General features: G+C 47.7%; 2 protein-coding genes across 12 annotated transcripts in view; one reads left to right on the top strand and one right to left on the bottom strand.

Annotated features, from left to right (window-relative positions):
• The window catches only part of Tep1 (telomerase associated protein 1), a 47645-nt gene extending 25408 nt beyond the window's left edge, over positions 1-22237 (top strand). For 2 of the 4 annotated variants that reach the window (NM_022591.2, XM_039093640.2), the window contains 34 exon segments: positions 214-327; positions 421-538; positions 667-861; positions 958-1133; positions 1212-1368; positions 1498-1677; positions 2104-2196; positions 3738-3870; positions 4024-4174; positions 4402-4535; positions 4678-4766; positions 5037-5151; positions 6143-6383; positions 6557-6674; positions 7482-7606; positions 7714-7813; positions 8000-8155; positions 8278-8490; positions 8682-8835; positions 8940-9152; positions 10647-10807; positions 11570-11683; positions 13383-13490; positions 14819-14951; positions 15133-15209; positions 15290-15419; positions 15843-15979; positions 16120-16244; positions 18895-19038; positions 19189-19285; positions 21169-21274; positions 21381-21589; positions 21694-21798; positions 22009-22237. In NM_022591.2, the coding sequence (NP_072113.1) occupies positions 214-327; positions 421-538; positions 667-861; positions 958-1133; positions 1212-1368; positions 1498-1677; positions 2104-2196; positions 3738-3870; positions 4024-4174; positions 4402-4535; positions 4678-4766; positions 5037-5151; positions 6143-6383; positions 6557-6674; positions 7482-7606; positions 7714-7813; positions 8000-8155; positions 8278-8490; positions 8682-8835; positions 8940-9152; positions 10647-10807; positions 11570-11683; positions 13383-13490; positions 14819-14951; positions 15133-15209; positions 15290-15419; positions 15843-15979; positions 16120-16244; positions 18895-19038; positions 19189-19285; positions 21169-21274; positions 21381-21589; positions 21694-21798; positions 22009-22131 (4744 nt within the window). In that variant the 3' untranslated portion in view covers positions 22132-22237. 4 annotated transcript variants of the gene reach the window in all.
• A 1535-nt stretch (positions 22238-23772) lies between these two features.
• Positions 23773-27635, bottom strand: part of Parp2 (poly (ADP-ribose) polymerase 2) — a 23172-nt gene continuing 19309 nt past the window's right edge. For 6 of the 8 annotated variants that reach the window (XM_063274097.1, XM_063274099.1, XM_063274098.1 and 3 more), the window contains 9 exons: positions 27177-27327; positions 26831-26969; positions 25971-26034; positions 25756-25890; positions 25403-25530; positions 25153-25252; positions 24509-24607; positions 24160-24284; positions 23773-24040 (listed from right to left, as the gene is read on the bottom strand). In XM_063274097.1, the coding sequence (XP_063130167.1) occupies positions 23881-24040; positions 24160-24284; positions 24509-24607; positions 25153-25252; positions 25403-25530; positions 25756-25890; positions 25971-26034; positions 26831-26969; positions 27177-27327 (1101 nt within the window). In that variant the 3' untranslated portion in view covers positions 23773-23880. Of the gene's footprint in view, positions 24041-24159; positions 24285-24508; positions 24608-25152; positions 25253-25402; positions 25531-25755; positions 25891-25970; positions 26035-26830; positions 26970-27176; positions 27328-27635 lie in introns of those variants that run through there. The other 2 variants (NM_001106030.1, XR_010057803.1) reach the window with 2 other exon arrangements.

The following is a 27635-nucleotide window of genomic DNA, read 5'->3' as shown; positions in this document are numbered from 1 at the left end:
TTTCCTCCACAGAAAGTCAGACAGGTCCAGTTCTCAATCCCCACCATTCAGTGCTGAAAGAGACACAGGCCTCAGAAAGCATGCTTTTGGCAGCTCAAGTCAGATCTCAATCTGAATGCAAAGTTTCAGGGGGCCAGAGCCTTACCTCCTGGCTGAGGACAGGAGATGAGGGTCTGAGTCTGGCCCCACCCCTGGGCTATCTTTTGTGGTCAGCTCTGTGCCAGATGTCTGGAAACCTGACTTTATTTCCGAGTCAGAAGAGGCTGCACATCGGGTCTCAGAACTGAAGAGATTCCTACAGGAACAGAAAGAGGTTACCTGCCGCAGGTACGCTGACAGAGGTGGAGGCACCTACCCATTGGAGGTGTGGTGCAGGGAGCCAGGCTTACTCTGACTGCTTGGGTTCTGTTTTCCCTACAGGTACTCCTGTGAATGGGGAGGCGTAGCAGCCGGCCGGCCCTATACTGGGGGCCTGGAGGAGTTTGGACAGTTGGTTCTCCAAGATGTGTGGAGCGTGATCCAGAAGCGTTACCTGCAGGTCAGCAGGGATGCTAGTGACAGACGGGGAGCGAGCTTGGTAGTTCTGCGTGGGAAGCAAGTTGCTGGGTTTTAGGACAAGAGGGCCCAAGAAACACGGAAACATAATCAGTGCTCTTTGACCCTCAGCCTGGGGCCCAGTTGGAGCAGCCAGGATCCATCTCAGAAGAGGATTTGATCCAGGCCAGCTTTCAGCAGCTGAAGAGCCCACCGAGTCCCGCACGGCCACGCCTTCTTCAGGATACCGTGCAACAGCTGATGCTGCCCCACGGGAGGCTGAGCCTAGTGATTGGGCAGGCAGGACAGGGAAAGACTGCCTTCCTGGTATGAGCCTCAGTCAGGAGGAAGCGCTTTGGGGCTAAGGGCGGGAGATCGCGCACATACCGAAATGTAAACGTGGTTCTGTTTCACCCCATCCAGGCATCCCTTGTGTCGGCCCTGAAGGTTCCCGACCAGCCCAATGTGGCCCCGTTCGTTTTCTTCCACTTTTCAGCAGCCCGCCCTGACCAGTGTCTTGCTTTCAACCTCCTCAGACGCCTCTGTACCCATCTGCATCAAAAACTGGGAGAGCCGAGCGCTCTCCCCAGCACTTACAGGTGTGTACCTCAAGATTAGCCAGTTGTGTCGCTGTTCCTGCTTCCCTACCTCTCTGACCCTGGCGTCTCCACACACAGAGGCCTGGTGTGGGAACTGCAGCAGAAGCTGCTCCTCAAATCTGCCCAGTGGCTGCAACCAGGCCAGACTTTGGTCCTTATTATCGACGGGGCAGATAAGTTGGTGGACCATAATGGACAGCTGATTTCAGACTGGATCCCCAAGTCTCTTCCGCGGGTGAGTGTGAGGCCAAGCTGAGACAGGAGGAAGGTTGGAAAGGTGCGGTGGGCGATCAGGATGGGGACCTCTCTAATGCTGTTCTTTTTTCCCCCTCTACCTTTCTGTTCCTTTGTGCAAATGTCACAGCGAGTACACCTGGTGCTGAGTGTGTCTAGTGACTCAGGCCTGGGAGAGACCCTTCAGCAAAGTCAGAGTGCTTATGTGGTGGCCTTGGGGTCTTTGGTCCCGTCTTCAAGGGCTCAGCTTGTGAGAGAAGAGCTAGCACTGTATGGGAAACGGCTGGAGGAGTCACCTTTTAACAACCAGGTTGGACCCAGACCAGGGTTTGTGGGGATGTGGGGTGCATCAGGGAGTCATGAGGGTGCAGCTGCAGAGGCCATTAGCTGCCTTTTGGATTTCTCCAGACCTCTCTGCTAGGGGAAGTTGTTCATAAGATACCTCTGATGTGTCATAAGCCCACCCAGACTTTTCCACGGTGAACAGCCTCTCCCTGGGAAGGATGAGTGGAATTATGGTTAAGGGGTGTTAGGCTGAGGAGTGGAAGTTTTCCTGACAGGATCTAGCTGGGATGTGGGAGTTGGGTATGTTTTTGAGGTGGTGTTATATGCCCACCCTTCCATTAGACTCTCAGAGGAGGAGACCCTCGACAGTAAGCTTGGTGCTGTAGCAGAGGCAGCTGTGGTAGGCTTCCTCAATCTCCTCAGTAATGCTGAGCCCTCCACATCTGACCAGATGCGGCTGCTGCTGGCAAAGCAGGGGTCAAGCCTGCCACTGTACCTGCACCTCGTCACTGACTACCTGAGGCTTTTCACACTGTACGAACAGGTTAGTTGTTCCTTAGCCACAAAGTCTTAATGCATTTCCCATTGCTGTCTGCCATTTTGGGCTCCATTTCCCCATCTCTGACTGTCTTAGTTGCCTTTCTGTTGTTATGATAAAATATCCTGACACAAGCAATTTAGGAAGGAAGGCTTTCTTTGGCTCACAGTTGGTGTTTATAGTCTGTCTGTTGTTGCAGGGTTATAGTGGCAGGAGCTTGGAGTAGCTGGTCACATTTGTTGAGAAAGAAAGAGCTATAAATGTTGTGCTCAACACATTTTTAATGTGCAGGATATCAGCCAAGGGAATGATGCCACCCACAGTGGATAGGTCTTTCATGCTCAAGTTCCCAGGACATGAGCAGAATGAAAGCTGATTCTTGACTAAAATATTACACAAGTATTCCCTATCCAAGTTCTTGATGAAGTGCTCTTGCTCTCTGAAGCTTCTGGTATAATTTTTTTCTTAGGTTTATTTTCCATTGCCATGATAAAACACTGCCAAAGGCTACTTAAGGGTGTAAGCAGTTCTTTGCTTACAGTTCACAGGTTGAGTTCATCATGTTGGGAAGCCAAGAGGAGCTTGAGTCAGGAAGCAGAGGACGAATGCATGTTGCTCCTCAGCTTCCTTACTTTAAAAATATTATTAAATCTATTCATTTTATTTTATGTGTGAGTGTTCAACCTATATGTACACTGTGCATATGCTTGGTGCCCAGGGAGGTCAGAAGAGGGCATCAGATCCCCAGGAACTGGAGGCACAAATGGTTGTGAACCATCACGTGGGTCTGGGCATTAAACCTGAGTCCTCTTCGAGAGCAACAAGTGCTCTTCACTGCCGAGTCGACTCTCCCACTCTTAGCGTTCCTTCTAGGCCAAGATTCATCCAGGGAATGATGCTGCCTGTAGTGAGTAGGTCTTCCTCATGATACTTCCTTATGGGCGTGGCTAGACACCCATCTTTCAAGTGGTTCTAGACTCTGTCAGATTGAAAAAAAATGTTTTATATTTATTTATTATATATAAGTACACTGTCGCTGTCCTCAGACACACCAGGAAGAGGGCATCAGATCCCATTACAAATGGTTGTGAGCCACCATGTGGTTGCTGGGAATTGAACTCAGGACCTCTGGAAGAGCAGTCAGTGCTCTTAACCGCTGAGCCATCTCCCCACCACCCCCACTTTTTTTTCTTTCTTTTTTTTTGTTCCCCCGGAGCTGGTGACCGAACCCAGGGCCTTGCGCTTGCTAGGCAAGCGCTCTACCACTGAGCTAAATCCCCAACCCCACCACCCCCACTTTTTAAAGCAGGTTGAAAATTAACACTATCTATCATATCATCTTTCATCTTTTGCTGTCTTTGGCCACCCGTTCCCTATCTTTGTCTGATTCTGACTTCTCTCTCAACTGTTTTTCTTTACCTTTTCATTCCTTCCCGCTGTAGTTCTTGCTACTCTGCCCTCTCTTGTACTGTCGGAGTCACCTGTCTGCCTCCCGCACACCCCCTCCCCCCACACACACACAAAGCCTCCTCTTCCTTCACTCCCAGGTGTCTGAGAGACTTCGAACCCTGCCCGCCACTCTCCCACTGCTGCTGCAGCACATCCTGAGCACCTTGGAGCAAGAGCATGGCCATAACGTCCTTCCTCAAGCTTTGACTGCCCTTGAGGTCACGCACAGTGGTCAGTGATTGGCGAAGGATGGGAGGCTGAGGGTCACCTATTGGCTAACCTTAGTTCTGCTGGGATATTAGCTAGAGATGCCAGGAGGGGGTCATGTATAATGGAGAAGGGCTCCCTGTGTGGTTTGGGCTGTCAGAGAGTTTGCATTTTCAGGTCTGACTGTGGACCAGCTGCATGCAGTCCTGAGCACGTGGTTGACTTTGCCCAAGGAGACTAAGAGCTGGGAAGAGGCAGTGGCTGCCAGTCACAGTGGAAACCTCTACCCCTTGGCTCCATTTGCCTACCTTGTCCAGAGTCTACGCAGGTAATGCTGCCCCAGCTGAGCTCTCAGCAGCCTCACCGCCTCTCCAGTCAGGACATCGTTAGAGTCTTTCCTCATCCCACCCTTTCTTTGGTATAGCCCCACGCTTGCCTCCCAGATCCTGAACGCTGATCTACAGTGGGAATGCCAGCACATCGCTGTGCCAGCATGTCCACTGAACGGCTCTGTTTCTCCTCCCTCATTCTTCTCCCCTCTTCTCTTGAGGACAGTTTACTAGGCGAGGGCCCCGTGGAGCGCCCTGGCGCCCGTCTCTGCCTCTCTGATGGGCCTCTGAGGACAGCAGTTAAACGTCGCTATGGGAAAAGGCTGGGGCTAGAGAAGACTGCGCATGTCCTCATTGCAGGTGATTACAGCCTGGCCAGGAGTACGGGGCTTGGGCCTGGAGGTCAGGACCACACACTGGCCACTGGGTAGATAACTCTGTAGCAGCCTAAGAACTCGCATGTGCTGCAGCGGAACGCCCTTCTCAATGTCTGCTCTTGCAGCTCACCTCTGGAAGATGTGTGACCCTGATGCCTCAGGCACCTTCCGAAGTTGCCCTCCCGAGGCTCTGAAAGATTTACCTTACCACCTGGTTAGTCCCCGGACCTCTTAGATTCCTTAGTCCACACATCGGCTTGGGCTATTCTTAGATTGCTCTCCGCTCTCTCACCAACCCCACCCGGTGCCAGGTAGCCTCTTACACACTCCCTCTACCTTCTTTGGGTTTTTCTGCTGTCCTTCTTCTGGTTCTTTCCCCAGGTCCTGGGTGTAAGTCCTAGGTGCACAGGCATGATCTAACACTAGCCTACTCTTCCTCACCAGCCATTTTACATTCCTCATGAGTCCAATCTGCTCTCCCCAGCTCCAGAGCGGGAACCATGGTCTCCTTGCAAAGTTCCTTACCAACCTCCATGTGGTGGCTGCATATCTGGAAGTGGGTCTAGTCCCGGACCTCTTGGAGGCTTACGAGCTCTATGGTGAGATGTCATTACATTCTGTCTTTTGAGAATGGGACACCCTGCTCAAGGGGAGGCGTGAACAGCAGCTGGCCAAATTTCCATCCCAACCTAAAAATGCCCTAAATGTAAGCAAATGATTCTGAGGAAAACCCTTTGCTTCTTCAGTAGCATTTCTCAGTTTGCACTGTACAGTAAATTATTTAGGACGTTTGTCAACATTTCAGATTCTGAGGACACAAGATTTCACCTTCCTAGGTCTTTAGTGGAAGCCAAAGCTCTGTGTTTTGAGTAGGTGCTCCTGGTGTGATAGTCCCTTAGAGACTTAAAAACTTAAACACACCTTATAATTATCCTTGGTGCTGAGGTTAATGGAGTCTAGGCTGACTTCCTAATGACACTGTGTTTTCTGACCTCCACTCCCTTAGTGTGTGTGTGTGTGTGTGTGTGTGTGTGTGTGTGTGTTTGTGTGTTTGTGTGTATGTGTGAGCGTGTGCATGCGGATGCTTGTGTGGTTTTGTATGGGTGTGTATATGTTTGTGTGTGCGTGTGTATGTGTGTGTATGTATGTGTGTTTTTGTATGAGTGTGTATGCATTTGTGTGCATGTGTATATGTGTGCTTTTGTATGTGTGTGTGTATGTACATGTGTTTGTGTGAGTGTGTCTATGTGTGTTTTTATAGGTGACTGTGTCTATTTCTGTATGAGTTTGAGTGTGTTTGTGTGTTTGTGTGTATGTGTGTTTTGTGAGTGAGTGTGTGTGTGTGTGTGTGTGTGTGTGTGTGTGTGTGTGTGTGAATATGCACACAGTAGTAGCTGTTAGTTGTCTGTTGCTCTCCACCTTATTCTGCTGAGGCAGGGTCTCTCACTGAATCTAGAGCTCACTGTTTCTTGGTTAGACCAGCAAGCTCCAGCACTGGGGTTACGGGCACATATGGCTGCTGGGATCTGAAAATCTCCCTCTCTCTCTCTCTCTCTCTCTCTCTCTCTCTCTCTCTCTCTCCAAAAATAGCTTCTTCAAAGCCTGAAGTGAACCAGAAGCTCCCGGAGGCAGATGTTGCTGTATTCCACAACTTCCTGAAACAACAGGCTTCACTCCTTACCCAGTATCCTTTGCTCCTGCTCCAGCAGGCAGCTAGCCAGCCTGAAGAGTCACCTGTTTGCTGCCAGGCCCCCCTGCTCACCCAGCGGTGGCACAACCAGTGCATACTGAAATGGATTAATAAACCCCAGACCTTGAAGGGTCAGCAAAGGTAAGACCCTTGAGCCTAGCTCTGGTAAGCCTTTCAGAGCAGCGGGTGGCCCTTTCAGAGAAAAAGGCAGGACAGACTAGAACTATTGTGGAGAGAGGGAAATGCAGAACTTGATTCCCATTGGCTTTCTTTTCCTCACTTCTTCTTTCTCCCTATTTTTTCTCCCTCTCTAGCTTGTCTCTGCCAATTTCCTCATCCCCAACTGCTGTGGCCTTCTCTCCTAATGGGCAAAGAGCAGCTGTGGGGACTGCTGGTGGGACAATTTACCTGTTGAACTTGAGAACCTGGCAGGTATGACAACGGAAGGCAAGACAGAGTGACTGTCAGAAAACCCTCAAGTAGTGCCCTGAAGGTCTAGGCAAGCCAAACACATCCCTAATACTCTGGCTGATTCAGCAACTTCATTCAACTTATATCAAATTAGACATCTCAGTGGAAGGCTCATTCAACAACAGCTGGGTATGAGGGTTCACACTTGTAATCCCAGGATCAGGGAGACTGGGACAGGAGGATTGTGCGTTCAAAGCCAGCCTTGGACTGTGTAGAGCAAAAACGGAACCCAAACAACGGATCTGACCGTGCAGCGTTGCCACGCAGCTTCCACGTGACTTAGTGTTTTGAGGAACACAGGGCTCAGAACCGGGACCCAGCTGTTGACGTCAGACATTCTCTGAGAGTTGTGTAGGTAGAGGAGGACTTTGAATGGAGAAAGGCAGGCCTTCTGGCTTGCACAGGGAGCCTTAGCAAAGACACAGGAGAGAGTGGTTCTGTAAATGGCTGTGCATGATCACAGCAGTGGGTAACACCAGACAGGAGAGGGGAGACAGCTGCAACTTACTCTCCTTCCTCAAACCACCCCCTCACCCCTGTGCACTTGCAGTCATGTAACGCCTTTTCCCTAGAACCCTGAAGGTCACCCCACTTTGATTATGAGGTACACTTGAGCCTCACTGAAATGTGTTTGGGCTGGGAATGTAGATAGCCAAGGACTTAAACTCCCTTTGCCTTGGCCTCCTTTTTATGGCCGGGGCCTGCAATGGGTTGAATTTGGAGGACTAGGGGGTCACCTGAGCCCCACTTCCCAACTGGCCGTTTCAGGAGGAGAAGGCTCTGGTGAGTGGCTGTGATGGGATTTCCTCTTTCGCGTTCCTGTCAGACACTGCTCTTTTCCTTACCACCTTCGATGGGCTCCTGGAGCTTTGGGACCTGCAACATGGTTGTTGGTAAGACTTCCCCGCGACTCTGAGTAAGAAACCCTGAGAGAAATGAGTGAAGAGGGAGCCTAATTGTCAGATGACCCCAGGACCCTGACTTAGTCTTCCTGGGGCAGGGTGTTCCAGACCAAGGCCCACCAGTACCAAATCACTGGCTGCTGCCTGAGCCCAGACCGCCGCCTGCTGGCCACCGTGTGTTTGGGAGGATACGTAAAGGTAACAAAGAGTGGCCCTCAGCCATGAACCAAGTCTGATTTTGTTGCTCACCGTGGCATGACTGCTTGTCCTAGGGAAACCTAGCTGAGGCAGGGGACGAGATAAGGTAACCCCCAGGAGCTCCAGGGCTGAGAGGCTCTGCCATTTGTGTCCAGTACCCTGGTTTCTCCTCTCTCTCTTCTCCAGCTGTGGGACACAGTCCAGGGCCAGCTGGCTTTCCAGTACACCCATCCCAAGTCTCTAAACTGCATCACCTTCCACCCAGAGGGGCAGGTGGTAGCCACAGGCAACTGGTCTGGCATCGTGACCTTCTTCCAGGCAGATGGACTCAAAGTCACCAAGGTAGGGAGGTCCAGGAGAACACGCGGGACCACTCAGTGAAAGTGGAGAATGACAGCTGCATGTCATTTTGAGCCCATATTGAGAAAAGGCTCTGTTGTTTCTATCTTTACACCCACGTCTAGGAACTAGGGGGCCCAGGACCCTCTGTTCGTACGCTGGCATTCAGTGCACCCGGGAAGGTTGTGGCTCTAGGCCGGATAGATGGGACAGTGGAGCTGTGGGCCTGGCAAGAGGGCACACGGCTGGCAGCCTTCCCTGCACAGTGTGGCGGTGTCTCCACCGTTCTTTTCTTGCATGCTGGAGGCCGGTTCCTGACGGCTGGGGAAGATGGCAAGGTGAGTTTCCAGAGGGTCTGTGGGCTCAGGGACAGAGGAGCGAAAGTAGGGATGTATTCACGTAATGCTGAGGGCCTTTGTTGAGGATCCTGGGGGAGTTTGGATGGTGTGAGAGAGAAGTCTTTTGAGGGAAGATGTCACGGGGCAGGGGCAGTGGAGGTAAGTACCTTTAAACTTTTCTTGCATCCTAGGCTCAGTTATGGTCAGGATTTCTTGGCCGGCCCAGGGGTTGCCTGGGCTCTCTTTATCTTTCTCCTGCGCTCTCTGTGGCTCTCAACCCAGACGGTGACCAGGTGGCTGTTGGGTACCGAGGAGATGGCATTAAAATCTACAGAATTTCTTCAGGTATCAGAGGGGGAGTAGATGGGCTTACACCCTTGGAAAGGAGGTTCCTACGGCCTTGTTTCTTTCCCCAAAGTCTTCCTTTCATGTACTCTTCCATTTTCTAGGTCCCCAGGAGGCTCAATGCCAAGAGCTAAATGTGGCGGTGTCTGCACTGGTCTGGCTGAGTCCCAGCGTCTTGGTGAGTGGTGCAGAAGATGGCTCCCTGCATGGCTGGATGCTCAGGAGAAACTCCCTTCAGTCCCTGTGGCTGTCATCCGTGTGCCAGAAGCCTGTGCTGGGGCTGGCTGCCTCCCAGGAGTTCTTGGCTTCTGCCTCAGGTACTACTGGACAGTGCTATTGAATCATTTCTTTGAAATATGCTGGTGTCAGCCTTCGATTTATAACTAATTGTGCACGCTTATCAAAATCCATGCACATACAGTGTTTATTTACAGCTTTTGAATCCGTTCTGTCAAAGAGTCATTTTTTTTTACGCAGCTGGGGCTTCTTAAAAGCCTTGCCTCTGCTTTGTCCCTCTGGGGATTTAATGTCGGGTAGGGGTCTATTCAAGAAGCCCTGAGCGTTTGACTCCTTTGCTTTCTTGCTCTTTTGCTGGGAAATTGCCTTTGGTACCAGGGAGTGCTTGTTCTCACTTTCTCTAGGAAATTTTAAGGCTTTAAGCCTTTTTTTTTTTTTTTAAGTTTAGATTTCTGTCCCAAGTTTGGAGTCTATGCAAGTGCTTGCCCCACAGGGCATCGGTTATTAATGTAATTTTAAAAGGGTGACAGTTTCTCTCTCACCCCCAACTAACTCCCAAGTAATTGAGACAGAGACTATGTTTTTATATGATATGCTTACAACACATAGCTGAGTTATTAATGTACTCTAAATCTCTAATCTCGTCTGGCTACCTCCCAGCCAAAGTGCCCATGATACTTGCATTTTAATATTGTTCTAGGTCTCTCTGCTTCAGATGTTTTCTTCCTATGCTGCTTCTCACACTCTCTCCTCACTACTCTGTCCCCCTCTTCTCTTCTCTTCTCTTCTCTTCTCTTCTCTTCTCTTCTCTTCTCTCCTCTCCTCTCCTCTCCTCTCCTCTCCTCTCCTCTCCTCTCCTCTCCTCTCCCCTCCCCTCTCCTCCCCCCCTCCTCTCCCCTCCTCCTCCTCCTCCTCCTCCTCCTCCTCCTCTCTCTCTCTCTCTCTCTCTCTCTCTGCTCAGCTATTGACTAATCAGCTTTATTGACAAGTCAGAGAATAAATGAGGAGGAAGAATGTTTACACAGACTTGAAACAGGAGATACTTGGAATAAACATTATAATGCCATGTTAGATATGGGGGGCAGGGAAATCAGCATTTGAATAATACAAGGATAATCTTTACACGCTACACAAAACCATTATGGCTACGGTGTTCATCGCCCATGATTATTCTAGACTGTTTCTAGAGGGAGGAGGAGGAAAGGCACCGCAGAACCATACTGGTCCTCTGGAAGCAGAGGCTTGATCCTCACAGATGGTGAGGTGAATGTGAGTTGAGGCCTTGAGAAAAAGCTTCTGCTGCAGCTGCTGTGAGAAGTGTGGTGGGCAGTTACAGACACACGGAGCCAGACTCTTGACTTGAGTTCTGCCATGCAGAAGCTGGGGTACATGCTGTGAGCTTATGTAGTGACTGCCCCTTGCCCGGGACCTCTGCACATTCTGGTGACTCACCATCCCACTTCCTGGGAGTTGAACTCAGACACTGAGCTCTGCTTCCACAGTTTCCTCTGGCTCCTAGGCCAGTCTAGCTTCTGCTTTCAGAAAGCACTTCCCTTTCTGTTTCATCAACGCAGAGGACTTCACGGTGCGACTGTGGCCAAGACAGCTGCTGACACAGCCACATGCAGTAGAAGAGTTGCCCTGTGCGGCTGAACTCCGGGGACACGAGGGGCCGGTGTGCTGCTGTAGCTTCAGCCCGGATGGACGCATCTTGGCCACAGCGGGCAGGGATCGGGTGAGCTACAGAAGGATGTAATCCCAGGGCCCCACAGCCCCTCTGTTCCCAGATTCCTGAATGGTCTATTTCCCATTGCCCTCTTGAACTTTTTGATCTGTCAGATGTGCAGATGGGTCTACCTGCATGCCTTACGCTTTCTCTCCTTTAAAACTCCCTGCTTGAGGGCTGGAGAGATGGCTCAGCGGTTAAGAGCACCCGACTGCTCTTCCAGAGGTCATGAGTTCAATTCCCAGCAATCACATGGTGGCTCACAACCATCTGTAAAGAAATCCAGTGCCCTCTTCTGGTGTGTCTGAAGACAGTTACAGTGTACTTATATATAATAAATGAATAAATCTTAAAAAAACCTCCCCTTGGGCTGGAGAGATGGCTCAGCGGTTAAGAGCACCCGACTGCTCTTCCAGAGGTCATGAGTTCAATTCCCAGCAACCACATGGTGGCTCACAACCATCTGTAAAGAGATCAGATGCCCTCTTCTGGTGTGTCTGAAGACAGCTACAGTGTACTTATATATAATAAATAAATAAATCTTAAAAAAAAAAAAAAAAACCTCCCTGCTTGAAACCAGGTGTGGTGGCACTTACCTTGGTCTCAGTACTTAGGAGATGAAGGCTCGAGGATCAGATCATTAGCTTGGGAGGTAGTCCCGGGCAAGCTTAGGCCTCATGAGACATTGTCAGATATAAACAACCCCTCTCTGAAATGGCTTCAGCACTCCATGGTCTGTGTCCTGAAGAGTCCCCGTCCTTACCTTCCCAGAATCTCCTCTGCTGGGACGTCAAGGTAGCCCAAGCCCCTCTCCTGATTCACACGTTCTCGTCCTGTCATCGAGACTGGATCACTGGCTGTACGTGGACCAAAGACAACATCCTGGTGAGTGAAGGAACGGGAAGGAGTAAGCAGGGCCCAGCAAGTATCCTGAGGGAAAACCATAATCTGCGTCTCAAACTTTTCCTAGCATCTGTTAATGATAGCCATGCTAACCTTCGCTGGCTACGTACATAGTTTATTACCACAATTAATCTTTACAGTACCCTGGAAAGTAGACCCTACCTTTATGTCTCCTTCCCAGAGAAGAAAATTGACCCCAGAAAAGCATTTTTAAGGTCATGCCAGAGATAAAGCTGAGCTGGGAGGCACTCTTTTTATTTACATTCCTTGCCCTTTTGTGTGCGTCTGTGAGCGTGTGCAGAGGGATGTGCCATTGTGCCATGCTATGCACATGGAGGTCAAAAGACAACTTGTAGTAAGTAGTCAGTGTTCTCTTTTTGCATATGGTTTCTAGGGATTGAACTTAGGTTGTTAGGCTTGGTGGTAAGCAGCTTTACCCACTGAGCCATTCTACCATCTCAGAGCCAATAAATGTTCTGATAAGAAAGCCCTCTGCCTTATTTCAGTGTTGGATAGTGAACCCAAGGCCTTGCACATACTAGGCAGGTGCTCTTTTTTATTTTTATTTTTATTTTTTAAAGATTTATTTATTATGTATACAGCATTCTGCCTGCAAGTACACCTATACACCAGAAGAGGGCACCAGATCTCGTTACAGATGGTTGTGAGCCACCATGTGGTTGCTGGGAATTGAACTCAGGACCTCTGGAAGAGCAGTCGGTGCTCTTAACCACTGAGCCATCTCTCCAGCCCCCAGGTGTTTTTGGGTTTTTTTTTTTTTTGTTTTGTTTTTTGTTTTTGTTTTTTTTTTTTTTTTTGGTTCTTTTTTTCAGAGCTGGGGACCAAACCCAGGGCCTTGCGCTTCCTAGGCAAGTGCTCTACCACTGAGCTAAATCCCCAACCCCCTCCAGGTGCTCTTTTTTAAAGACTTACATTTTTTAAAAAAATATTTGTGGGCTGGAGAGATGGCTCAGCAAATGGTTAAGAGCACTGACTGCTCTTCCGGAGGTCCTGAGTTCACAGGATGATCCAGCAACCACATGGTGGCTCACAACCATCTGTCATGGGATCCGATGCCCTCTTCTGGTGTGTCTGAAAGTAACTACAGTGTACTCATACATTAAATAAATAAATCTTTAAAAATAACTCTTTAAAAGTGTGTCTTTGTGGGTCTGTGCATGTGAGTACTGTGCCTGAGGCCAGGAGAGAATGATGGATCCCCTAAAACCGGAGTTCCGGGTCATTATAAGCTACCTGGTCTGGGGGGCTGAGGAGCAAATTCATATCTTCTAGAACAGGGTAGTTTTGCAACCATAGGCATTTCTAGCCCCAAAGCCCATGTTCCTAACAAGATACAGTACTGTCTCTAAAGTTTTGGAATGCTTGAGAGTGAAAGATTTATTTGAGAGTGAGAAGCTATGATTTATTTGCTCCTAAGGCGTAGAATTAATCTCAGATTATTTTCTTGGGGTTTGTGATGTTCATTTTCCCTATGTAGAAGTCTTGTGTTGTTTGTAAAAAAGATATAAGAAAGGACCCAGGCATGGTGCTGTATGCCTTTAATCCTAGCATAGTGAGTTCCAGGCCAACCAGAGCTACCTAGTGAGACCCTGTCTCAAAGTCACACAAAAAAATGCCAGAGGAATGTTGATGTTCTTGTTCCTTTCACTTGTGACTGCAGATCTCCTGCTCTAGTGATGGCTCTGTGGGACTCTGGAACCCAGAGGCAGGACAGCAACTTGGCCAGTTCCCAGGTCACCAGAGTGCCGTGAGCGCTGTGGTTGCTGTGGTAAGGCGATGGACTGCACCAGCATTCTCTGGGAGGGCCGGGAGGATCTGGGAGATGGGATGCACTAGGTGTCTAATCTCAGTGGCAAATAGTAAAACTGTGATACTTGGACTGGGTTCCAGTGTTGGGCCTGATGGTCGGTGTGCTGGGTGGCACGTGAAAACACATCCTCCTAGTGTTATGGATTTCTGGCAAGACTTTCCAAACCACTCAACGCCACAGTTCTGCATCCCTCAGCCTTTTACATCTTACAAGTTTCTGATGTTTACCTTTCCCTCTCTGGAGGGGCCAGAGGTCTTAACCAGGTATTTTCTAAGTTCTTGGTGTCTTAATCAGGAATTAAATAAAAGCACATGCAGAATGGGCTGGAGAGATGGTTCAGCAGTAAGAACGCTTCCAGAAGACCTGCATTCAATTCCCAACACCCATGTATCTCCAGGGAGACCTTGAAGCCTCTGTTCTCCTTGGGCACCTCCACTCATGTGCACACAACGCCTCCCCTACCAATTAAAATAAAAAAAAAAAAGCACATACACATAGACTATGAAAGCAGAGAGATCATTTTATGCAAAGCAAGTTAATACATAGGTAAGATATGCTGCCTCTGGGCAGTGTCGTGCATGCCTTTAATCCCAGCACTCAGAGACAGGTGGATATCTATGAATTCAAGGTCAGCCTGATCTATAGAGTAAATTCCCGAACAATCAGGACTAAACAGAGAAACCCTGACTCAAAAAACAAACAAGCAAAAAGACATGCTGTCCTGAGTGAAGGGTAAGGTCTGAAAGAGGGAGGAGCTGGATTCCTAGGGGTATAGGGTATAGTCTGAGTGGTTCTCTATTGTTATCGAGAGACTTGGATTAAATACGCTTTCACTTGATGCATATGTCATTTGCCACGGTGTATCTGCTTTTAATCACATGCACACCAGATAGTGACAGATTGCTTTATTACGCATGCATCCAAAACCAGTTCGGGCCAGATCAGTCCTACTGCCTTCATACCCAGACAGAAGAGAGTAGGATGGGATGGAACCTGTCTATGTTTGACGGATGTTATCGGGAAGAGAAATGTCTTCCATTGTTCACAGAGAGGAGCGTGGGCAGCTCTGGGCACGTGGGGGACTTGGGCTGGTGACAGGGTTGTTTGGTGTGTGGTTTGGAGAGGGGAGTATGCTTAGTACATGCAGGTCAGGGTCTCAGGCTGCCAGGAGAATTATTACAAGACAGTGGTATGCATACTTCAGGCTAGTGCGGTCCCAGGCTGCTAAACTACTTCCCATGTCCTGCCCACCATGACTGTCCTCTGACTCTGTGATCTGCGGACAGGAGGAACACATTGTATCTGTGAGTCGGGATGGGACCTTGAAAGTGTGGGACCGTCAGGGTGTGGAGCTGACCAGCATCCCTGCCCATTCCGGACCCATTAGCCAGTGTGCGGCTGCTCTGGAACCCCGTCCAGGTATCGACCTGCTAGCCTTTCCCCTTTTCCCCCTTTATTTCCTCCTCTTCCATTTCCTGTTCCTCTTTTTCAGTACTAGAGTTTAAACCTAGGACTGGTGCTTGCTAGGCCAGCCCTCCGTTATAGGCCTTTGACACTGGGCCTAGCCATTCCCTCTGAGTTGGTTTCCCTGTCTTTTCAGCTGGACAGCCTGGATCAGAGCTTCTGGTGGTGACTGTTGGACTGGATGGGGCCACAAAGCTGTGGCATCCCCTGTTGGTGAGTTCTCTGCAAGAACTGGAGTAGGGACGTGACAGAGAAGGTGTACGGGATGACCTTTGCAACCCTCTTCTTCCTAGGTGTGCCAAATACATACCCTGCAGGGACACAGTGGTCCAGTCACAGCTGCTGCTGCTTCAGAGGCCTCAGGCCTCCTGCTGACCTCAGACAATAGCTCTGTACGACTCTGGCAGATCCCTAAGGAAGCAGGTGAGGGAGGGGGAGAGGGAGGTCATATAAAGGAAGGTGAGTGGAACAAGGGATACCAGGGTAGCCTAATAACTCTTTATCCCATCCACCCATCCAGTTGCCCAATTTTGTTCTCCCCCTCCCTTTCCCTCTCCCCTCCCCCTTCCCCTCCCTTTCCCTCTCCCCTCCCTCTCCCCCTCCCCCTTCCCCTCCCTTTCCCTCTCCATTCCTTCTCCCCTCCCCCTTCCCCTCCCTTTCCCTCTTCCTCTCCCTCTCTCTATGTGTCCAGTGTCTCACTCTGTAGGCTTAGCCAGCCTAGAACTTGCTATATAGACCAGGCTGGCCTTAGACTCAGAGAGGTCCCTGGTGCTAGGATTAAAGGAGTGCACCGCTCCTGAGAGCCCAGTGCAGAGTTCTTAGTGCGTTCTCTCCTTTCTTCTCCAGATGATACCTGCAAACCTAGGAGTTCTGCGGTCATCACCGCTGTGGCGTGGGCACCAGATGGTTCTCTGGTGGTGTCTGGAAATGAAGCTGGGGAACTAACGCTGTGGCAGAAAGCGCAGGCTGTGGCTACGGCACGGGTATCTTGGTCTATATGAATTCTGTCCACCCGTGTGTTTAATGGAACCTCTGTGGGTTGGAGTTTTGCCTGCATGCCTGGGAGGTGAAAGGTTTATGCTCGTCCTTCAAAAGTACTGAACTAAACCTGCTTCGTACACAGGCTCCAGGCCGCGTCAGTGACCTGATCTGGTGCTCCGCAAATGCATTCTTTGTTCTCAGTGCTAATGAAAATGTCAGTGAGTGGCAAGTGGAACTGAGGAAAGGTTCAACATGCACCAATTTCAGGTGAAGCAAGGCAGCCGCTGATGGGAATGGCTACGTATACCAGGATTTTGTTATATGATCTTTCTATGCCTGCCTTCGGGTGGGACTGTGATAGGATGTCAGCTGCCCCTGGCTTTATTGGTTGTTTTATTGATCTCTGTGTGTATATGTGGCAAGGAATTGGGGCAGCAAAGTCATTTTGCTTCCTACTACTTTATTTGTGAGTAGCCCCTGTGGAGTTGAGTAGCCTGAGGGAGGTTAGCCAAAGTAGTGCCTTTCTCGTTTGTTCTGTCTTTATAGTCTTCATCTGTGTGCTCAGGGGTCAGAGAACAATCTGAGGGAATTGGCTCACCTACCAACATGTGGGTTCAGGCGATCAAAGTCAGGTAGTCAGGCTTGTTGGCAAGTGCCCTTACCCACTAAGCCCTCTCGCCTGCCTCGGTCTTGTAAGTTTAAATGAATAATTCTTTTTTTTTTTTAAGATTTATTTATTTTATTTATATGAGTACACTGTAGGTGTGTCTGACACACCAGAAGAGGGCATCTGATCCCATGACAGATGGTTGTGAGCCACCATGTATTTGCTGGGATTTGAACTCAGGACCTCTGGAAGAGCAGTCAGTGCTCTTAACCCACTGAGTCATCTCTCCATGAATGATTCTTAAATACCTACTTGATGACAAGTTCTGGGCCAGACAGTGTGCTACCAGTGAATTGTTTTTATTTATTTGTTTGTTTTGCTTTTGCTTTTCAAAGCAGAGTTTCTGTGTGCTCCTAGATATCTTGGAAATTGCTGTGTAGATCAGGTTGGCATCAAACTCAGAGATCCACCTGCTTCTGCCTCCTGAATGCTGGGATTAAAGACATGTGCCAGCCACGGTCTGGCTTTATTGACCAAGCCAGCTCAGTCAGTCAACAGGGTCTCAGTGAGGATTAAAGAGAGAAAAGACAATTAGACAACATTATAACATGACTCCAGCCAGTGCTGAAGCTGAAGCAGGTTTCTTTTTTTTCCTGTCTGCTTTTATATCATTCTGGGTACATACAAAGAATAGGGTCAGTTCTTAGATCAAAGGCAAAGTAGTCAGACAAAGCAATAAACAAAGTCCCATGGTGACTGTGTAAAGGCTTGTTAGGATGACCAAGATAAAAAGAATATCATACGTTCCTCAGCTGTATTTACCTTGAGCCTACTTCCTTGTCCTAGCCCAATGTCAAATTCCTGCTAAATTCCTAGAAGGCAGCACCAAGAGCCCACACTTTATTCTTTGGGGGTTTGATACTGGAATCAAGCAGTGCCCACACATGCCCAACACAGACTCCAGCGTTGGTCAATGCCCTGCTCTGTGATCTGAGTTTTAGAGCAGGGACATGATGGTAGGGAAGAGGATAGAGTGGTAAAGAGATGGTGAAGGTAGGGAGACCTTGTACAGCTCTGCTCTGCCTTGTAGAAAGACTTAATAGGGGCCCTGGCCTGGGCGGTAGACAGGAGAAGATGCAAAACTGAGCGTGTGCTGAAGGTGTTGTGGGGTATCCACCAGAGAACACTACTTGGGCACAGGTCTAAGCCAATAGAAAGTCTTTATTGGGGCTGGGGGTTTAGCTCAGTGGTAGAGCGCTTACCTAGGAAGCGCAAGGCCCTGGGTTCGGTCCCCAGCTCCGAAAAAAAGAACCAAAAAAAAAAAAAAAAAAAAGAAAGTCTTTATTGCTGGTCAGAGACTACACTGGGTATTTGGGATCCCGAGCCTCTCTCAGGGTGAGCTTTTTTTTTTTTTTTTTTTTTTTTAATTCTTTTTTTTTTTTTTTTTTTCGGAGCTGGGGACCGAACCCAGGGCCTTGCGCTTGCTAGGCAAGTGCTCTGCCACTGAGCTAAATCCCCAACCCCTCAGGGTGAGCTTTTAAGCACAAAAAAATCCCTTGGGTTGACATATTTCAGTTAACAAGAACAGTTAGCCAGAAGCGGAACTGCAGAAGCCAAAAGGCAAAGTTAGTACACATAGATACTTTTCCAGAACTAAAGGATTAGGCCTTTCTGCTGAGTTTCCCAGCCTAAAGGGCACTGCCATTATGGAGTCAATTGTGCTGAGGTTGGAGGCCTCTGTGTTACAGAGGAAGCATCCACAGAACTCATTTTTTTTTAAATATTTATTTATTTATTATGCATACAGTGTTCTGCCTGCATGCATGCCTGCAGGCCAGAAGAGGGCATCAGATCTCATTACAGATGGTTGTGAGCCACCATGTGGTTGCTGGGAATTGAACTCAGGTCCTCTGGAAGAGCAGTCAGTGCTCTTAACCACTGAGCCAGCTCTCCAGCCCCACAGAACTTATAGATGGAAGTAAAAGACAGCAATGTTAGAGCATCTTCTCTCGAGCAAGTAAGGGAGAATGATGGTGGATGTTGACATAAGGAGGACAGGTGTTGGGAATAGAGCTCAGTGCTCGAGTGCTTGTCTGAATCCTGCCAGAGGCTCTGGGTCTGATCCCAGTACAGGAGCAGGCAAGCATGCACACAAATGGTTAGGAGCGGATATCCAGGGCAGGTCAGCATGTTTTATACTTCATTCGTGAGGAGAGTATAGGAAAGTACATTCATGAGGAATACTTGAGCATCTGAAAGGTTAGCTTAGGGATTGCCCTTCTCGGTTTGTTTGTGTCTTCTGCACTACAGACTTTATCTGAAGAGAGTTCTGCAGGAGGACTTGGGAGTCTTGACAGGTATGGCCCTGGCGCCTGACGGCCAGTCTCTCATTTTGATGAAAGAGGATGTAGAATTGCTACAGATGAAGCCCGGGTCTACTCCATCTTCGATCTGGTAAGATCTAAAAATGCCTTTTCCTCTTGGGTTGAAAAGAAGGAGAAGAAGTGGGTTAGTGGTTACCCTGAGACTGAGTCGGACTCAGGGTAAAGCACTGGGGCCTGGAGAGGCAGTCCTGGGCTCAGTCTCTTCCTTTCTTATAAACAGCAGGAGGTATGCAGTGCATTCTTCTATACTGTGCACCAGCAAAGACTATGGCCTGTTTTACCTGCAGCAGGGAAACTCTGGATCTCTTTCTATCTTGGTGAGCCCTGTTTGGGTGTGTTAAAACGAACATTTGCATAGAACCAATGCATTTAAACACTGGATCCCATCGTGGAGGATATGGGGAGGGAAAGGCAGGTGGCTCCAGTGCTCTCAGTGCTCTTCCCCTGGAGCAATCTTTGGATGCGAGTTTCCATGTAAGACTTCACTATGCGAAACAGAGTTGTAAAATTTTTTGCAAGTCAGAAACCTAGGAGGTCTTTCTTTCCTTCATTCTTCCTTTCTCTTGTTCTTCTCTCTTTTTCTTTGCCTTTCTTGTTTTCTTTTTCTTCCCTCTCCCTTCCTTCCTTTTTCCTTCCTTCCTTTTTCCTTTTTTCCTTCCTTCCTTCCTCCCTTTTCCTTCCTTCCTTCCTTCCTTTTTCCTTCCTTCCTTTTTCCTTCCTTCCTTCCTTTTTTCCTTCCTTCCTTCCTTCCCTTCTTTCTATTCCTTTCTCCTTCCCCTCCCTTCATCCCTCCCTCCCTCCCTCCTTTCCTTCTTCCCTTCCTTCCAGTCATTTTGAGGCAAGGGCTCATTATGTAGCCATGACTGACCTGGAGCTCACTGATACCTGCTTGCCTCTGCTTCCTGAGTGCTAGGAGATGTGTGACACTGTGCTCAGTTCTTTTTTTCATCTTTAAATTATTTGTGTGTGTGTGTGTGTGTGTGTGTGTGTGTGTGTGTGTGTGTGTGTGTGTTTGGGGGCACTTGTAAGCCATAGTATGTTTGTGGAAGTTAGAAGACAACTTGTTGAGGTTAGTTCTCTCCTACTGTGTGGGTTCTAGAGAGCAAACTCAGAGTTACTCAGTTGTTCAGCTTGCTGGCAATTACTCCTACCTGCCGAGCCATCTCTCTAATCCTCTATTCCCCCCACCCCCCAGGCTTTCTGTGCAGCCCTGGCTGTCCTGTCTGGGGACTCACTCCATATAGCAGGCAGGCTGGTTTAGAACTCAGAGATACTCCTCCCTAATTCTGGGATTAAAGGCTTGTGCCAGCCACCATTTCAGGCCTGTGTCCTAGTTTTCTTAATTGTGATTTTTTTTTTTTGACCTCTGTCAGTGTTAGCATTTTGAGGTCAAGGGCTACATTATGTTTCTGTCATGGCGCATGGTGCAGTTACCTCAGAGATGCTTTACACTTAACTGATTGGGGTTCTGTCAGAGCTAGATTTCATTTCCGAGATTCCTGAGGTCTCTTGTTTCTGGAAAGTTTAAGAAATCCCAATCTGATACCTACTAAGTCACCTACAAAGTCTGTCTAAGTAGCAGTGATTCTGTTCCTAAATACGTACTTAAGTGAAGTAAGTGGACATAGTCCCCAAATGCCAGGCACAGGCACAGGCACATCCGTGTCAGCTTAATTCAACATAGCCATACCTGGACATGTAACTCAGCATATAGCTGTGTGATGGAAAAGGCAGAACATGACACTGAGTGTTGACACATGGGAAAACACAGACATATTGGTCTGCAAAGGAAGCCAGACACAAAACATGTCCACACTACCGAGATCTCACTTAAGTGGAGTTTGTAATAATTGGAGTACATCATGACACTAAAATCTGCTGCCAGCTTTGGGGTCTCTCCTACCAATTGGGATGGGGCATGAGAACAACATCAGATGTTAGAAATGTTCCCCAGCTCCACCTCAGGGGACTTCATGAGTGGATTCTGCATGCGTCCATTTGATGCACATACTTTATTCGCAGGTGTGGTGGGTTTTTGGTTTTTGTCTTTTGTTTGTGGTTTTTTAAAAAAAATATATAAAATATGTATATATATATATATATATATATATAATATATATATCCTGACTATCTTAGAGCTTTGGTAGTGGAATTGTGTCATGAACTAAACAAAGTTACCTATCCACCTATCCCTTCACAGGAGCAGGAGGAGTCAGGGAAGTTTGAAAAGACCCTGGACTTCAATCTGAACTTAAATAATCCTAATGGGTCCCCAGTATCAATCACTCAGGCTGAACCTGAGTCTGGTTAGTGGCAGTAGAAGGACCAGAGTGGTCTTTCTGGGCTGGCTTAGGGGAGGCTGGTGGGTCCTAAAGGCCTGAGCCCTGGCTAACTCTGCTCTTAAAATGGCAGGGTCCTCGCTTTTGTGTGCTACCTCTGATGGGATGCTGTGGAACTTATCTGAGTGTACCCCAGAAGGAGAGTGGGTCGTAGATAACATCTGGCAGAAAAAATCAAGAAACCCTAAAAGTCGAACTCCGGGGACAGATTCGTCCCCAGGCTTATTCTGCATGGATAGCTGGGTAGAACCCACACATTTAAAGGCACGGCAGTGTAAAAAGGTGAGCTTGGAGGGAGGCAGTTCCAAATCTGACGCAGCAGCCCTTGCTGCTTCTGTCATTGAAAGGCCTCCCTGAGAACTCATGCTGTTCTCCTCCTCTCCGAGATTCACTTGGGCTCTGTCACGGCCCTCCATGTGCTGCCCGGATTGCTGGTGACTGCTTCAGAGGACAGAGATGTTAAGCTGTGGGAGAGACCCAGTATGCAGCTGGTAAGTGTGGGTCTGTGTGTGTGTACGTGTGTGCACAAGCTAAGAAGGGACTAGTGCAAGAAAACGAATGTAGGATAAGGTGTGAAAAAGAGATGAAAGTTGTTTTCTTCACTCTCTCTTGGGGTGGCCTAAGGTATTTATTTGAGAGAAAGGTAATAAGGAGACCGCAGGCTGATAGCCTCACCTCCCCCATTTCTGTTCCTGCCTCAGCTCGGCTTGTTCCGATGTGAAGGGCCGGTGAGCTGTCTGGAACCTTGGATGGAGCCCAGCTCTCCCCTGCAGCTTGCTGTGGGAGATGCACAAGGAAACTTGTATTTTCTATCTTGGGAATGAAGATGAAGAATCAGGACAAAGATGGTGTCACCGGATGATGGTCACCTGAAGACACCAGTGTCTATATTCTTAATAAGGTTATAAAATAAAGTGTTGGAAGATCTAACGTGTAAGCCTGCTTGTCTTCTCTAGTGGATTTAGATCAACAGGGAAGGATATGAATGCTCTTTCCCAATTTAACATTCATTCTTATAAGAACCGCAAGAAAATGAGCCACATCTTTAATAGGTAGGCTCTATTCCTGTGTCCCTTTCTGGCCTAAGTTCTAAGGTTCCATTCTGGTCAGAAGGGAGGAAGACTCTTGGTGACCAGTACTTAGCTTGATGAGACCTGAGGGGCTCTTGTTTGATCATGGGAGGAGGTAAGAATGAGTTAAAGTCAGTAGACTTGTGAGCATTTAGGAAGAAACAGACAGACCTAGGACGGTGCTAGGTTCCTGTCACAGACACAGTCCTCTCCCCAGAGCTAACTGGCCAGAGGGAGAAGTCGAGGCATCAAAGGCAGAGTCTTTTGACTTTACATTCAACTTGTAAGCACTCATTAATAGACTAATTGGCATTCTTGAACAAAATCACAAACCTATTTCTCCCTCAAATTGAAGTTCATGGAGCTGGAGAGATGACTCTATGGTTAAGAGCACTGGCCACTCATACAGAGGACTGGGTTTTGAGTCTCGGTCCCTACATGGTGGCTTACAGCTCGCTGTAACTCCAGTTCCAGGAAGTCCATCGCCCTCTCTGGCCTCCATAGGCACTGCACACATGTGGTACACAGGTGTACATGTAGCCAAAGCACTCATACACATAAAATAAAAATAGATCTTTTCATCAAGTGTTCTTTTAAAAGAGTCAGCTATGGTACTCATAATTTCTGTTCAGAGGCAGGGGCATTTGGGAGGTAGATTTTTAATTCGAGGCTAGCCTGGTCTATAGGAAGAGTTCCAGGACAACCAGAATTATATAGAGAAACCCTATTCTGAAGAACAAAGGAAAAATGAAACCACAATGAAGTCGATAAAGCTTACATGCTGACAAGTGGAATAATCATGTCACAGATTTACATTGATACTTACTTATGACGTTCTGTCCTTGAACTCAGAGTTCTGTCAAACTCCTTCCTCACCTCCCAAGTGCTGGGATTAAAGGTGTGTGATACCATGTCTGACTCTGTAAACATTACTGTAAAGCATAGCATGTGACTGTGTTAGGAGGCCAAGGAAGGAGGCTTTCTCTTGAAATCTAGGCCATCCTGGCCTACGTAGCCAGTTCTAAGACAGCTGGGTATCTACAGTGAGATCCTGTCTTAAAAGACAAAATGAGGGGCCAGTGTAGTGACTTAGTTAATAAATGCACTGGCTGCACACAGATACTTCAGACACACATACACATTCTTAAAAATAAATCTTAAAAAAAGCAGAGTGTGGCTGCACTGCCTGTAATCCAGCATTGGAGGGCAAAGGACTGAAGGGCTGGGACTTGCTAAGCATCAGCCTTTCTCCAGATTCAGAGCCCTGTATCAAGGGGAGTGTGCAGAGTGCTAGTGCACACATCCAACACCTTCCGCTAACCTCCATGTGTGCACACAGGCGTGCACAACACAAGGAATGAGTGCTTGGAGAGGTAAAACCCAAAGAAGCCATAGTTAAGATTTATACGATTTTATTAAACAAAATATCAAAAAGTTTAAGAACAAAGTATTGCTTGGTTTTTGTTTGAAGATGAGATTCTCTCTGGCTTGTTTGATCAACATTCACCACAGCTGCAGAAAATTAAATTGAATCTTTAGAAGGTATCGCATATGGACCTGGCTGGGGCTATAAACAATAAACTCATTGTAGTTGAGGGTGTACCCCTCTGGATTGAGAATTCCTGTGTCACTTGCTGGTCCTAAGGGCACTGTACTCCCATTCCTGCCAAGTAGAAGAAAATATGTCAAAATCAGCATTTTGTCCAGAGTTGAAATAGACAGTAGATTGATTCTTAACAATTAGAAGTACGTCTTCCAGCAGCCTCAGTTCAGAATACTTACAGGGTGATGAAGTGGGCAGGGCTGGGAGCCATCTTTCCCATCCCCTTGGTGCTATGCTTGCCCTGAAGCAATCCTTCTGCCTTAGGGTTGGCCTCCAGCAGTTCATTACACTGACCCAGAGCTACCTGCAAAGCAAGAGATCCCAGAATGCCTGCTGTACCCGGGCAAGAATAGGTGCTTCTGGAGCCACCCAGAACGTTCTGATTGGCATTTTATTCCTTTACTTTAGCAGAAGAGTCTAATGCAATGGGAATGCCATTCCACGTGAATTTCTTGAACCCAAAGTCAAATTTTCTCAATGAAAAATCTGACAATAAATTAGAGATCGTAGCTGTGCCCTTTGCCTTACCTCTGACAGAAGAAGCAATCCTGTATTCTTCAGGCGAGAAGCAAAGCAGTAATTGGCACTCTTGGACGACATGTCAGCAAAGTAGATTCCTTTCCCAAACTGAAATAAATCAACAGAACTGGAGATCAGCTGCCTAATCCACTCCATGAGAAGGCCCTGGCATGGTGGACACCTTTTAGTCCTGCACTCAGAAGGCAGAAGCAGGCAGATCTCTGAGTCTGAGTGCAACCTGGTCTACACAGCACGTTGCAGACTACACAGCGAAACCCTGTCTCAAACCAAAACCAAAACCAAAAAAACCAACCAACCAACCCCAACCAATCAACCAAACAAAACTCTATGAGGAGGAAGACAGCATTGAATATGAGGCTCTGTTCTCATAAACACAACATACTCCCTCCCCCACTGTCCTTTCCCTATCAGTTCAAGAGACAACAAAAACAGCTAGACTTTTGCCTTTGGGGAGAAAAGACATATCTTTTTAGAATTTAAAGAAAGAGGGACACAGCAAAACAGCAATGTGGTTTTTAGTGAGAGATTTTAACTCTTTCCAAGAAGTACCACCTAATCCTGGGTGGGAGACCAAAGTTATTATTGTCCGTTTTCTTCTCCCTTTGGGCTCCTAGCCTTCAATCTCTACTTACCATATAACCTGTGATGGGAGCCTCAGGTGGGGCGACTCTAAGTCCGTGGCTCAGGATCCCCACCCAGTTACTCAGCCTGGAACCATGCCAGAGCAGCATCCTAAGAAAGAGCCATTAGTTTTCTTTTCTCTTGCAAACATCAATCGCAAATACAAGACAAACCAACACAGAACTGCCTCTGCCACCCTCCAAGTTCCTTCACTGCCTTTCAGCCAAGGAAATGCCTACTCAGCCCAGAGCTGACTCAGACCTGTTAGGAAGGTCCTTTCTGAAGGCCTCTTTCTCCCCTTCCTTCTCTACTTCGAAAACTTCCAGCAAGGTCATAGTATAGTCCTTATGTGTAGGAGCATGGGTAGACTGTAAGTACTGGGAAATCACCTATGGAAAAGAATTACGAATAGCAAATGTGCACTCCGTAAGAGACTGGACTGAGCTGAAGGACGCAGGGCTTCTGAAGCTGGCAGAACTTTCTGTCCCCAACCAAACAAGCCTCACAATGAGTTAGAAAGAGCTCTACATTCCCAAGTTGCTGGTAAATACAGGGATGGGAAGGACAGGTTTGACTGGAGTAAGACTGTGAAGATAAATGACTGTTTTTATTACTTTGAACTCATGACTTTCATGGTCCAGAGGACGCAAAGCACAACGTAGGTTTCTATAGTGTTGGTCCAGTGGGTGTTCTAGGCCTTGGCGCTCTGACTTCACCAGCTTAAGGGCAATTTCAATGTCTCCCAATGCCTAAGAAAATGAAATAAAGAATCAGTGCGAAGGAACTCAGGAGAAGAGACTGGAAACTTACAAAAGCATTCACACCTCACCTCCAGCAGTTTTACTTTGTCTGACAGTTCTTTCTCTGTCCGGATTACAGGAGGGATGGAGAGTCTAAGGACAGATACCATCACAATGAGCAGTCTGATTTGTGGATACAAGATGCATGACTGAAAAACAGGTCCTTGGAAAACTGATATTTGTCTTCTTACTAAAGAGAAAAGAGCTGGCCCTGGTGGTGTATACCTTTAATCCCAGACTCAGGAGGAGGGGTAGGAAGATGTGAGTTGAGTTCAAGGCCAGCCTGGTCTGCAGAGTGAGTTCCAGGACAGCTAGAACTACATAGAGACACTTTTGTCTCAAAACAAACAAGTAAACAAATAAAGAAACAAAGGGTTTCCTATTTGAAAGAGAGAGACCTGTGAAGACTTCAAAGCCCAAGTATATAAACCAGTCATTTGGATTCAGAAAGGTGGTATTTGTGAGATTATAGCCTTCTTAAAGAACAGAAGGGGTAGGATTTGCAAGGTGTTTTCTCAGTGGCTAGATATAGGCTTTTCATGTTTTTGCATTTTAAGCGTTTCATTTTTTATTTTGTGGGGTCGGGGTCCATTCTCTCTTGAGTTGGTAGCATTCACTTGGTCAGGAATACAGTTCTAATAAGTTGGGAAATTATGCCCCATATTTCTTTTGTTTTGTCCTTGAGGTAAGAGTCAAGGCTGACCTCAAACTCACTAAGTAGCTTTTCCCTGCCTCCTGAGTGCTAGCGTCCCTTATTCTAAGCTAGCTATAAATCATACTGGATCCAGTTCTATTTAAGATGACAAATAAAAAATTAAGAGAACCATAGCCTCTGTGGCCGCTTACGGCACGAGTAGAAGAGCAAAGTAAAGAGATAGCACGACCTTACCCAAAGTCATGAGGGATCCTGGTGTAGAATTCATTACATGCCTCAACAAGCGCTCGCCCATGCTGGCCAGCACGGATACAATCCTCAATCTTCTTGAGAGACTGGTAGCCTGCCTTGATCTGCGCCACTGTCAGTTTTCCTGGAGGCCCAGCCAGAGATCAGACTCCAGAGTAGGGTCCCATCCTTGTATAGTGTATATCCCTGCCCAATAACAAGTCAATTCCTCGCAACCCCCTTCTCGATCCCGTTTCCCTCACTCAGGACTTTCAGTAAACTGCAACTAGAGATGAGATTGCTCACTGCAGAGACAGGACAATGAGGGGCTGGGGCAGAGTCTGAGTCCTACCGAGTGGGGCCCTCTTGGTGTCATACTTCATCTCAATCATCATCTCTTCCATGGTCTGCACGTTACAGATCAACTTTAGCAGCTCCTGGACTCGAAGATCCAGCTGTGACTCTGGCTTCGAAGTTTCCTCTTGTTTTGTTTTATTTTCATCCTGTAGCAAAATAAACACCACTTCTAACAACTGTAGGGAGCAGTTCCACTGTGATCCTCTGTGCTCGAATGCTGCTACGTTTCTATTAGGAATCTAGTTAGAGTAGCCAATGTGATTTCCACCCTGATTTGTTAGTGCTCCCTCACAGTGAAGCACTCAAAGGGAGAACAAAAGGCCCTTTCAACAATGTCTTTAAGTTACGTAAACACAGCTCTTACACCCCAGACCTTCTGATCATATTAACCCATTTGTGCAAATTATTTTTCTTCCTTTTTGTGGTTCTTAGTTTTGAACCCAGGGCCTTGTGC

The sequence above is a fragment of the Rattus norvegicus genome, chromosome 15 (assembly GCF_036323735.1).
Source record: "Rattus norvegicus strain BN/NHsdMcwi chromosome 15, GRCr8, whole genome shotgun sequence".
Taxonomy (NCBI): domain Eukaryota; kingdom Metazoa; phylum Chordata; class Mammalia; order Rodentia; family Muridae; genus Rattus; species Rattus norvegicus.
The sequence above is the reverse complement of the archived record's forward strand: the minus strand, read 5'-3'. Positions and strand labels throughout refer to the sequence as shown.